This window comes from Artemia franciscana, chromosome 7, assembly GCF_032884065.1.
Source record: "Artemia franciscana chromosome 7, ASM3288406v1, whole genome shotgun sequence".
Classification (NCBI taxonomy): Eukaryota; Metazoa; Arthropoda; class Branchiopoda; order Anostraca; family Artemiidae; genus Artemia; species Artemia franciscana.
The window spans coordinates 35,810,155-35,822,245 of NC_088869.1; the positions used below are offsets into that span (position 1 = coordinate 35,810,155).

Sequence of the window (12,091 nt, forward strand, 5' to 3'; positions counted from 1 at the left end):
AAAAGAAATTGATTGGAAAGAAAGTAGCCCCCCCCCCCTTACACAGCACTTTTTTCTCTGATCAAAATTTTTATACAGCCATTTTGCTCAGAGAAGTTGAAATGTCCAATACTATGCCTCTGGGGATGACATGACCCCCCTTCCTTCAGAGCCCATGGGGCAAGGGCTTGAAGGGCTTCAGAGCCCAAGGGGGCGAGTTTGATCCTTGGTATCCAAAAGGGTTAAGGGTTTTAAGGTGAAGCCTTCAGGGAATATTGAGGGGATTATAGACCTAATCAAAGCATACTATGCACATGCAGGTTATCAAAAGGGTGTATCTCAGGAACAGTTTAGGATATTTTATTGAAACTTTCAGGGCATGATGAGGGGGCATCCAATTGACCCGGAGGCAATATGTGCACGCTACTACTACCACTACTACCATTATTACTACTTGTTGTACTGCGACTACAACTAAGGCTAAGGATATTAAGCTAAAAATTTCAGGGAATGTTGAGGGGGAAGTTGAACTAAATCAAAGCACACTAAGCGCATGCAGGTTATCAAAGGATGCCTCAACAATATATCGTGAACGGCTTAGAGTAACAAGTTGATACTGTCAGGGCATCTTGAGGGCGATGTTGAATTATGGATAGTAAAGTTAAACTTTCAAGGAATGTCTAAAGAGATGTTGAACTAAATCAAAACACGCCATTTGCACGTAGTTTGTCAAAAGGGCGTATCAGCAACTTTCTTAGAAACGGCTTGAAACTTTCAGGGCATGTTGAGGGGGTTGTTGAACAAACCAAAAGGTACTATATCAAACACTTCGTGGTAACGAACTGTAGTAAGGAGCGACCCGGCTCAATTGTAAACGAAACTCTAAAAAACGGAATTTCGATGCTAAAATATATATCAAAAGAATTGGATTTGTATGCTGATTTTAAATATATAAGTTTTATCAAATTTATTCTTTGTCATCAAAAGTTACGAGCCTGAGAAAATTTGCCTTATTTTGGAAAATAGGGGGAAACACCCCCTAAAAGTCATAGGATCTTAACGAAAATCACACCATCGTATTCAGCGTATGAGAGAACCCTATAGAAAAAATTTAAAGGTTCAATCTACAAAAATGTTGAATTTCGTATTTTTTGCCAGTTTGCGAGTGTTGCAAGAGGGCTCATTCTAACGGAAATGAAAAGTTCTAGTGCCCTTTTTAAGTGACCAAAAAAATTAGAGGGCACCTAGGCCCCCTCCCACGCTCATTTTTTCCCAAAGTCAACGGATCAAAATTTCGAGATAGCCATTTTGTTCCGCATAGTCGAAAACCATAATAACTATGTCTTTGGGGATGGCTTACGTTTTTTTCAATTGAAAGTAAGGAGAAGCATTAAAACTTAAAACGAACAGAGATTATTACGCATATGAGGGGTTCTAAAAATACTTTAGCATAAAGAGCGAGGTATTTAGGAGGAGATAAATACTTCGCTCTTTATGTTAAAGTATTTTTAGTAATTTCAACTATTTATTCTACGGCCTTTCTGATTCAGGGGTCATTCTTAAAGAATTGGGACAAAACAAAATTTAGTGTGAAGAGCGAGGTATTAACGAGGGGACCAACCCCCTCATATATATAATCAAAAATATAAGAATATAAAAGTTTGTTACGTAAGTTAATTCTTAAGTTACGTATATTTTTTACTAATAAAAACGTTCGTTAAAAATTAAAAGTTCTAGTTGCCTTTTTAATTAACCGAAAAATTGGAGGGCAACTAGGCCTCCTTCCCCACCCCTTATTTCTCAAAATCGTCTGATCAAAACTAAGAGAAAGCCATTTAGCCAAAAAAAGAATTAATATGCAAATTTCATTTTAATAATTTATGTACGGAGAGCCAAGATCAGACATGCATTAATTCAAAAACTTTCAGAAATTAAATAAAAAAAACAAGTTTTTTGAAATGAAAGTAAGGAGCGACATTAAAACTTAAAACGAACAGAAATTACTCCGTATATGAAAGGGGCTTTTCCTCCTCGTCACCCCGCTCCTTGCGCTAAAGTTTGATTCTTTCTCGCAACTCTACTTTTTAAAACAATAAAAAACTTTAGCGTATAGAGCGACACTTTCAGCCAAGACAAGTAATAAAGATAAAAAGATAAACCAAAAACTACCAACAATACTGGAGTTGGAAAAGTTATGAAATATACGGTTATCACCAACAAAGGAAGAAGCTAAAAACCAACAGAAATTTACTATTGACATACTTAATCAGCATACATGCACATAAGGCGGTACAATAAGGGGAAATTTTCCCTGAGATTAGTCGAATAACACTCCCAAAGAAAAATTGGGAAATTGCCGCCAAAGAATGAACTTTTTTGTATTTTCAGCAACTTCCCTTCGCCCTTTAAGAAAATTCTCTAAGGGTCGGACGAGAACACACCTGTCCTAACCGATGTACAACGTTATTGGCTACCTCGTTGAAGTTCCAGAAAAGATATCAAGAAATAGAGGACTAATAAAGCTTGCAAGTCAGCGTTTCTTCCCTCTTTTTTTTAAGATAACATACTGTTACTCACCGATAGGCTGGGGGTGGTGAGCCTTGGGCAGGACATAGAATAGAGAAGGCGGTAGTAGAATGTCGAACCTTATTTGCACCATCTACTTCATGGTCTAGCTTAGGTCGTGTCCTTCCAACGGGCTCTAAAATAATAGTTCTTTACCCGGATACCAAGGGAAACGAATAAAAGTGCTGCAAAAATTATCCAGCAAGGAGCGCTTACCTGTATATAGGGGGAGGACTAGCTTGTCCCGAACATAGAAGAGCAAAAGACGTCGCCCGATTGCGAGTTTGTGTAACAGAGTCAAAACCAGTAGAAATCTTTGGACGAGTACTGCCAACTGGCTCTATATAATCAAAATAGCTTCCTAAGTAATTTTATTAACAACAGTTTTGTTTTAATAATAACAGCTAGATATACCTGTAAACTGGAGGCGGGTAGGCTTGCCCAGGACAGAGTAGACTAAACGATTCCGTTCTAGCTTTTGTTTTGGTAACTGTCTCAGAATCCATGCTTAATTTCGGTCTCGACGATGTAATTGGCTCTGGAATGGTCAATAACCAAATTCTTGCCAATAAATCAAATTTGATAATAAACATTTAACTTAGCGAGATTTTCATAAGAAATGAGTTCTTAAGAAAGATAAGTGCGCCATGGGAATTAAGCAAACAATTTTTGGAATTTCTAATAGTACACCCAGAAATGGCAAGTCCTGAGGCTAATCTTGGTAGAAGATGAGCAAGAGTGATTGTAAATGGTTTATTTTTCAAAAGCAAAAATGTGATTATTATATTGATAAACCAATTTCAGGAGCCAGTCAAAACCCAGTCGAAAGAGAGCTCCTTGGATACGCTTAGTATTACGCCTGCAGTAGACGCAAAACATTATTATTGATGACTCGACGATTAGCATACACAAAAAAACGAAAAAATATAGAAATGATAGAATATAGAATATGTGTAAGAGAAAACCGACCTGTAGACTGGCGGAGGACTGGCCTGTCCGGGACAAATTACAGCAAATGCAGTACCTTTATATTTCTTAACTGTGCTCGATTCGACATCACCGGCGATTTTCGGCAGTGTACTTCCAACAGGCTCTAGGAAAATAAGCCTTATATAACTCATTTAGCCAAGTTTCAGTCCAACTGAAGATATATATATATATATATATATATATATATATATATATATATATATATATATATATATATATATATATATATATATATATATATATGAAAACCGAGCCAATACCAAACTTCACTGAATCTAAAACTGCAAGATTTCATGAAATAATTTTCTACCTGAATTATTTCAGTTTAAATCCTAGATACAACTGAATGGCATGAAATAGCTTCACTAAACCTTAAAAACGACGAGAATACCAACGACGATATCCAAAGCCTAAACAATTCATTAGCTAAGCAAGACTTGCAAAAGATTCTTCCTCGAGAAAAGAGTAAGATACGAGATCATGCCAGTCAAATAGGATTCCAAAGTGGAGATAATTTTCTCGCTTGAGGAGTAACAAGCTGGAAATGCAGAATTTGAAGACTTACCGGTATGATGGTGGCGGGTTTGCCTGAGCAGGACAAATCAACACAAATGAGGAGTTGCTGTACTCTGTTATTGTACTAGAATCAAGTCTACCGGCCATTCGCGGTTTCGTACTTCCAACTGGTTCTAAGATGAGGAAAAATACTATTATTATGGAATAAATACAGCTGCTCTGTAGTAACCGCAAGCACCAGAAAATCATCTCATACCAAGGTACAGGAAGATTCCATACTTCCCTAATTTTTATTGTTAAGTTAGAACAAACTAAAAAAAAAATGTTTGAGGTGAGATAACTCTTTCTATAGTTTAATTACAACATAGAGAAGAAAACTAACTGGCTATCGCAAAAATGGTGTTTTACACAGAATCAGACGACTTCTTGCACTAAATCATTCTCATTACTATTTAAACCTTAAATTAGTGGAGTGGGATGAATTGGACATGGATCCAATTGGACCCATGTCCAATTGCGTGACTTGGACCAAAATCTATGGATCCTGGTCTATGGAGACTTGGGGACAAATCTATGTAGACTTGGACCAGAGTGACAATCAAACCAAAAGATTTTTTACATGTTACACCACAAAGCTTTCACATAGTCCCAGTATTTGATTAGGCACCAAAGACAAAAACAGGTAGTACTTCAGTGCGCTTAGACCTGGAAATACAAGCAGCTCTGGGATCTATTTGATGCCACCTTAAGCCATGCATTGTATTTTATAGCAATCTTTTTCTATGAAAATGACTGTACATTGTTATCACCTGACAATTAATCCAAGAACAACAGCCTGTCTCACAAAAGATCTGCATCGACCAAAAGGGACACCTTAACCTGTGTCCACAACATAAAAACAAAATCCATGATATAATTACTTTTTCTGAGAGTAAACAGTTTCTTTGAAGCGTGTTTTACTTCTATGACAGTTGAGCAGGTACAACTTATCAAATACAACTGTTTTTTTATAGGTAATCCATTCTGCCAATGAGCTAGAGCAAAATTCACTTCTATATCTTTTTAGTAAATTGAACATTTTTTTTTCCGGTAAACCCCATTTGTCTAAATACTTTTACACCAGTAAAAATAATCAAACAGATAAACACATTTCACTGGGGTGGATTAAGAACCCAACAAGAACAAATTCAGAAATATACATAACAAACAAACCTGAAAGCAGGAGCAGGGAATGACTGCACTGGACACAATAAAGTAAACTCTGTGGCTTTTTGCATTGAAAGAGCAATTAAATCAATTTGTACATCCTTCCTTGGTGCAGTTCGACCCACAGGTTCTGGAAAGTTAGTCACGATACAAAGAATGTTCTTAGTAGGAATTTACCTGAAAAATGGTGGAGGACTACCCTGAGCTGGACAAAACAAGCTAAAGTGTGACTTGTAATCCTTGGATACTGCGGCTATATCAATATCAAAAGACTTCCTCGGCGAAGACTTCCCGACTTGCTCTGCAATACATGATGTATTTATTCAAATCAAGACTTAGCTGTTACAATAGGCTACTTATTAACCAATTGGTTCACTGTAGCTTAGAGAGAACAGCACCAATCCCCGAATATTCGAGTGATCCAAAAATTAAAAGTTCTGATTTCCTAAATGTACTAGCAGCAAAATTTTAGGACGGTTTTAGGGATACTTGAAACAGTTGCCGCATTTCAACTTTACCGCAGCCATTTTTTCTGGTATTTCGTGATAGACACCTTCCAGCGTGATGCAAATACAAATACAACTGAGGGTCAGAAAAGTGCACTATACTGGTTCAGGTCCTGATTCTAAGGGAGAAAAACTAAAATATTCTGTCTGGAAAAGCAATGAGCTGTTTCCCCCCTCCCAATAAAAAAGAAAAAGAGAACAGACCTTTAAATTAGCGAAATCCTAGACCAACAAGAAGAAACTACAGAAAACACACTACAAGTGTTTTTCTAAATTGACAATACTTCAATAGGTGAGTATGCCTTTCAAGAATAATTATAATTATGAATATATATATATATATATATATATATATATATATATATATATATATATATATATATATATATATATATATATATATATATATATATATATATATATATATATATATATATATATATATATATATATATATATATATATATATATATATATATATATATATATATGTGTGTGTGTGTGTGTGTGTGTGTGTGTATCCAAGCAGAGTGAATGTTGACCAGCATGGAATGAGCTAAAATGGCTTCTTTAGAAATATACAAGAGAGCAGTTCAAAAGCTTTGAAATATACATTATTCAAAACTTGTCAAGTGTAATTTTTTGTTCAGAGAAAAGACTGACAGCCAACTCGAGTCAGTGAAAAGGAACTCATAAGAACAAAACGGTGACTGGCCAAACGAATAATAAATTGAAAATGCAAATAAGAAAAACTTTGTCAATGAGGTGTCGGCAGCAAACTTGAGCAGGACAGAGCAAGGTAAATGGTGTTGTAATACTCTGCTATTCTGCTAAATCCAAGTCTGCTGATCACTGAAGGTTTTGCACTTCCAATTGGCTCAAAGATGAGGAAAAATAATATTAATTAGGATCAAATCTGGTGTCACTCAAGTGTCCACCAGCATCAAACCTTGATGCGGAAAAAAATAAACCTTCTAAAACTAGAACACCATCAAATACGGTCCACATGCCTTTTTACAAGCTGAAATACAACTTGAGAAACACCAAACGTATGAAACTCCAAAAAAAAACATATATTGCAATAACTGGACTGAATAGGCTACTGGCAAGCTTCAACTAATAAGAAATTTTGAGAATCAGTTAAGGTACCATAACGAACCAGAACAACGGTTATTTTTGAAAACAGCTTAAAAGGACAAATCCAACAATGTGTACGGAACAAACAAACCTGAAATGAGGAATGGGGTGTGCCAAGAAAAATAATGTTGTCTGACCGGCATATACATTGACAGCGCAGTCAATTCAATTCGGAGATATTTTCTTGGAGCAGTTCAATCCACAGGTTTAACAAAATTAGTGAAAATATACATTAGGTAGGATATTCACCAACGGGTTAGGTAGGAAATTTACCTGAAAGCTGGTGCGGGGTTACTCTGCGCAGGACAAAACAAACTGAAGTGTGATTTGTAATCTTTGGACACGACAACTATATCAATATCTAAAGACTTCCTCGGTGAAGACTTCCCAACAGGTTCTGCAATCAATTATTACTTTGTAGCCGATATAGTACTTATTGACATACTACTTGACATTAGCAAAGACACACTGAAAATTTACTCAAAGAAAAATATATTATTCAATAACATCGAATAGTACTAAATTGATTTGAAATTACCCACTGTAAAGACAATCAGGCCTAGATGGCGGGCCACTCGGACCAACAGAAATTTCATTCGACTAAACTGTTCCCACAGTCCACATTAAAAGGGTCGGCAGTAAATAAATCAACATCATATAGTTGTAAAAAACATGAACATGGTTGCATTCAATATGATTACATGATAAGAGAACGTCAAAAGATGATGAGAAATCCATTTTTTTCTACGAGATTCTAAAAGTAAACAAGTCTATCTCTGATATCATGTGTGTAGTGGAATTTCATCACGGTCTGTTTTTTGTTTTTCATTTTAGCCCGGAATGTCTTCTTCTATTTCTTTCCATTCAATGGGATGAAGGGTTGATATATCGTTCTTTTATGTGGGTATATGGCCATTTAAAGTTGCTGACAGAAGCTTATTTTGTTTTCCATGGATAATAATAATTTGTCATAAGTTTTACCTCAGATAGCCTTCCTTTAGTTTCTAGAGCGCAATAACACTTATGCGTTTATAATTTATCAATTGAAAAAGGTTTCAGAAAAATTATTGCGAAAGTTATTCCGAAAAAAATTCGATTTACGTTTCACTATTCCCTTTTCTCCCGACGTTCTAATCAGATTACTAATGAAACGACCAGAGTCACTGCATTGGTATGTGCACTGTACTTGCCATTCTATTGCCAATAATGTAGCTAATTAACAATATGGTCAGTAACATCTGTAGTTTCATTCTACAACTCGTAGATGTGCCCCTATACTGTTTACATCGAGATCAGTTTAATGTATAAGCACAAGAATACCTTTAGAGCAACTTTCAGCAACATAAATCATTAACAAAAATGGTTAACAATAGAAGATGGCAGCACTTTCTCGCCCGTGTTAAAATGATTTTTGTAGATTTCCAAATATTTCTTTTTATTATGCTAATAAAATATATTGGCGATAAATTCGGAGAATTGGGGCACATCTTAAACACATTTAGATTCTAGTATAACTTCAATTTGAAACTGGTGCCTTGTTGCAAAGGTATAGCTTTCAATTTGGAAGCAGAAACAATAGCTCTAAGAGACGAAAACTTGGCAGAACAACTACAGGTACTCCTCTCTGATAGACTAAAAACTGCACTTCAGGAAATGGGGAGGAGATAAGGGGCCTGGGCCTCTGTGCCCTGAAATTATAGAGAATAAGATATATTCACTATAATGATCAAACAGTTCGTGGTAACGAACTGTAGTAGGGAGCAGCCCGGCTCAATAGTAAACGAAACTCTAAAAAACGAAATTTTGATGCTAAAAGATACATCAAAAGAATCGGATTTTCATGCTGATTTTAAATATATAAGTTTCATCAAATTTAGTCTTTGTCATCAAAAGTTACGAGCCTAAGAAAATTTGCCTTATTTTGGGAAATAGGGGGAAACACCCCCTAAAAGTCATAGAATCTTAACGAAAATCACACCATCACATTCAGCGTATCAGAGAACCCTATTGCAAAAATTTCAAGCTCCTATTTACAAAAATGTGGAATTTCGTATTTTTTGCCAGAAGATAGATCACGGGTGCGTGTTTATTGATTTTTTTTTTTTTTCTTTCCCCACAGGTCATCGTATCGACCAAGTGGTTCTAGAATGTCGCAAGAGGGCTCATTCTAACGGAAATGAAAATTTCTAGTGCCCTTTTTAAGTGACCAGAAAAATTGGAGGGCACCTAGGCCCCCACCCACGCTCATTTTTTCCCAAATTCAACGGATCAAAATTTTGAGATAGCCAATTTGTTCCGCATAGTCAAAAACTATAATAACTATGTCTTTGGGCATGACTTACTCCCCCACAGTCCCTGGGGGAGGGGCTGCAAGTTACAAACTTTGACAAGTGTTTACATACAGTAATGGTTATTGGGAAGTGTACAGACGTTTTCAGGGGGATTTTTTTGGTTTGGGGGGTGGGGTTGAGGGTAGGGGGCTATGTGGGAGGATCTGTCCTTGGAGGAATATGTCATAGGGGAAGAGAAATTCAATGAATAGGGCGCAGGATTTTCTAGCATTACTATAAAAAAACAATGAAAAAATAAACATGAAAAAGTTTTTTTCAATTGAAAGAAAGGAGTAGGAGTAGCATTAAAACTTAAAACGAACAGAGATTATTACGCATATGACGGGTTCTTCTCCTCCTAAATACCTCGCTCTTTATGCTAAAGTATTTTTAGTAATTTCAACTATTTATTCTACGGCCTTTCTGATTCAGGGGTCATTCTTAAAGAATTGGGACAAAACTTAAGATTTAGTGTAAAGAGCGAGGTATTAACGAGGGGACAAACCCCCTCATATACATAATAAAATATAAGAATATAAAAGTTTGTTACGTAAGTTAATTCTTAAGTTACGTATATTTTTTACTAATAAAAACGTTCGTTAAAAATTAAAAGTTCTAGTTGCCTTTTTAATTAACCAAAAAATTGGAGGGCAACTAGGCCTCCTTCCCCACCCCTTATCTCTCAAAATCGTCTGATCAAAACTAAGAGAAAGCCATTTAGCCAAAAAAAGAATTAATATGCAAATTTCATTTTAATAATTTATGTACGGAGAGCCAAAATCAAACATGCAATAATTCAAAAACGTTCAGAAATTAAATAAAAAAAACTAATTTTTTTAACTGAAAGTAAGGAGCGACATTAAAACTTAAAACGAACAGAAATTACTCCGTGTATGAAAGGGGCTGTTCCCTTCTCAACGCCCCGCTCTTCACGCCAAAGTTTTTTACTGTTTAAGAAAGTAGAATTGAGAGAAAGAGTCAAACTTTAGCGTAAAGATCGGGGCGTTGAGAAGGGAACAGCCCCTCTCATACACGGAGTAATTTCTGTTCGTTTTAAGTTTTAATGTTGCTCCTTACTTTCAGTTAAAAAACCTACTTTTTTTATTTAATTTCAACAAGGTACGGATTTTCTACCAATCTTCTATTAAAATGTATCTGTAAATCCTAATTTGACATCTTGCCAATAACGTCTTCAAAGAGGATCAAGTATCGTCTTTGAAATATAAATTTACCATGTTTGGATTTAATACAATCAGCTGGTCATTTAAGACCAATTCCGAAAGAATCCCTAAAATTAAAATTGTGTCGTAAGTGGTGGAACCTGTCTGTATCTATGAGTGTGAATAAGGATTAGGGCCCCAAGGTCTGACTTAGGGTCCTACACTGAGGTTGACCAAAATCGTCGCTGAATTCTTATTTCAACAAGTGATGATATCTCCACCTTTCTACTGATCCGCGTCTATGAATCCATTATTTTAAGAATGGTTATTTGCATAATTTGGGCCCCCTGTCCTTGGGCTGCACGGACCATCTTATCCCTATAGGGAAATTTCGTTAAGTTTTTGATTGTTCAGAGTAAAATGGCTCTAGTGGAATTTCGTCGATTTCATGGAGCGTTACAAAGCAACCTGGGGGTATACGAGGCCGCTGGAAGGGCGGTTGGGTGCCTTCTGATCAGTTTAGGCCCTTAGCAGAAGAACTTTGAATCTGTAACGTTCTATCACGAAGATGAGGCGGCAAAAAATCAAAATGCAAATATAACACATGACAGACACACCGCCATTTATTAAGTAAACACTACTGATCTGACTACAATACATGATCCGTTTTTCTCTGAGGTCTACCGGTCCAGGAAATAATTCTCCTATTTTGTCAGGTCTGTTGGTGTAAGAATTCATGCCGGGGAACACTAACCCACGAACTTTGGCATTTCAAGAAGTATTGACGATTATTTTCTTTCTTCCCTGGAAAACATAAACCTTATACTTAATGGTAAAAAACACCAGCTCCCTAAGCTAAATCTCTGGGGGAGTTGGATCGACTCTTCAGAAGCAAATACATATGACTGGCTGTTTCTTCCCTCTATACTCCTAATTTTGAGTTCTTTAGGTATCATAGGAAAAATTTCGCCAAGAAGTTTAGATGAAACACATGAAAGGACCATTTAAAAAAAGAAAAATGAACAGAATGCTTGAGTTAACGTTCCTTAGTCTTCACGGTAATAAGAAATATTGAAAGGCTTTGTTCTCAATGGGTATAAACTGATAAGTTCTGGGAAAGGGTGAAAAGAATATTACATAAAATGTATTCCCATATTTTAACAGTACGCAAAGACCAACTCCCTTACCTGAAAATTGGGGGAGGGTTGGCCTGCCCTTCACAAAGAAGAACATATGACTGACCGTTTCTTATTTTCATGCCACTGAGCTCAAGAACTTTGGGTACCGTAGGAGAAGTTTTGCCAATAGGTTCTGAAACCAAGAATTGAAAAAAATTATCCAAGAAAAGACAATTGTATAAACATAATCGAATCAGATTGGAAAGGTTAATACAAATCTTAATTGGCTGCAGTCATGACAAAATCCAACCGAAAAGTGGACAACTTATACTGCCCAAAAATCACCAAGGACACTTATGAATCATCAACCAGCCGTTTTTTCTGAGAGCTCAAAAGCCTATTCAATTAGCATATAAATTTCAACTCAACACCCTTACCTGAAAATTGGGGGAGGGCTAGCCTGCCCTTCACAAAGAAGCACATATGACACGCCATTTGTTACTTTGACGACGTTGAAATCAAAGCCTTTGGGTATTTTAGGAGAAGTTTTACCGATGGGTTCTGGAACCGAGAATTCAAAATTA

At 36.2% G+C, this 12,091-nt stretch overlaps 1 protein-coding gene across 50 annotated transcripts in view; it reads right to left on the reverse strand.

The window, feature by feature from the left end:
• LOC136029210 (cell adhesion molecule Dscam1-like) overlaps window positions 1-12,091 on the reverse strand; it is a 204,323-nt gene that overhangs the window by 111,116 nt on the left and 81,116 nt on the right. For 7 of the 50 annotated variants that reach the window (XM_065707397.1, XM_065707390.1, XM_065707408.1 and 4 more), the window contains exon 6: window positions 2,761-2,884. The exons of 29 other annotated variants lie outside the window; for them this stretch is intronic. In XM_065707397.1, coding sequence (XP_065563469.1) covers window positions 2,761-2,884 — 124 coding nt within the window. Of the gene's footprint in view, window positions 1-2,760; window positions 2,885-2,958; window positions 3,083-3,513; window positions 3,638-4,099; window positions 4,224-12,091 lie in introns of all 50 variants that reach the window. 14 more of the 50 variants (XM_065707393.1, XM_065707400.1, XM_065707398.1 and 11 more) reach the window with 3 other exon arrangements.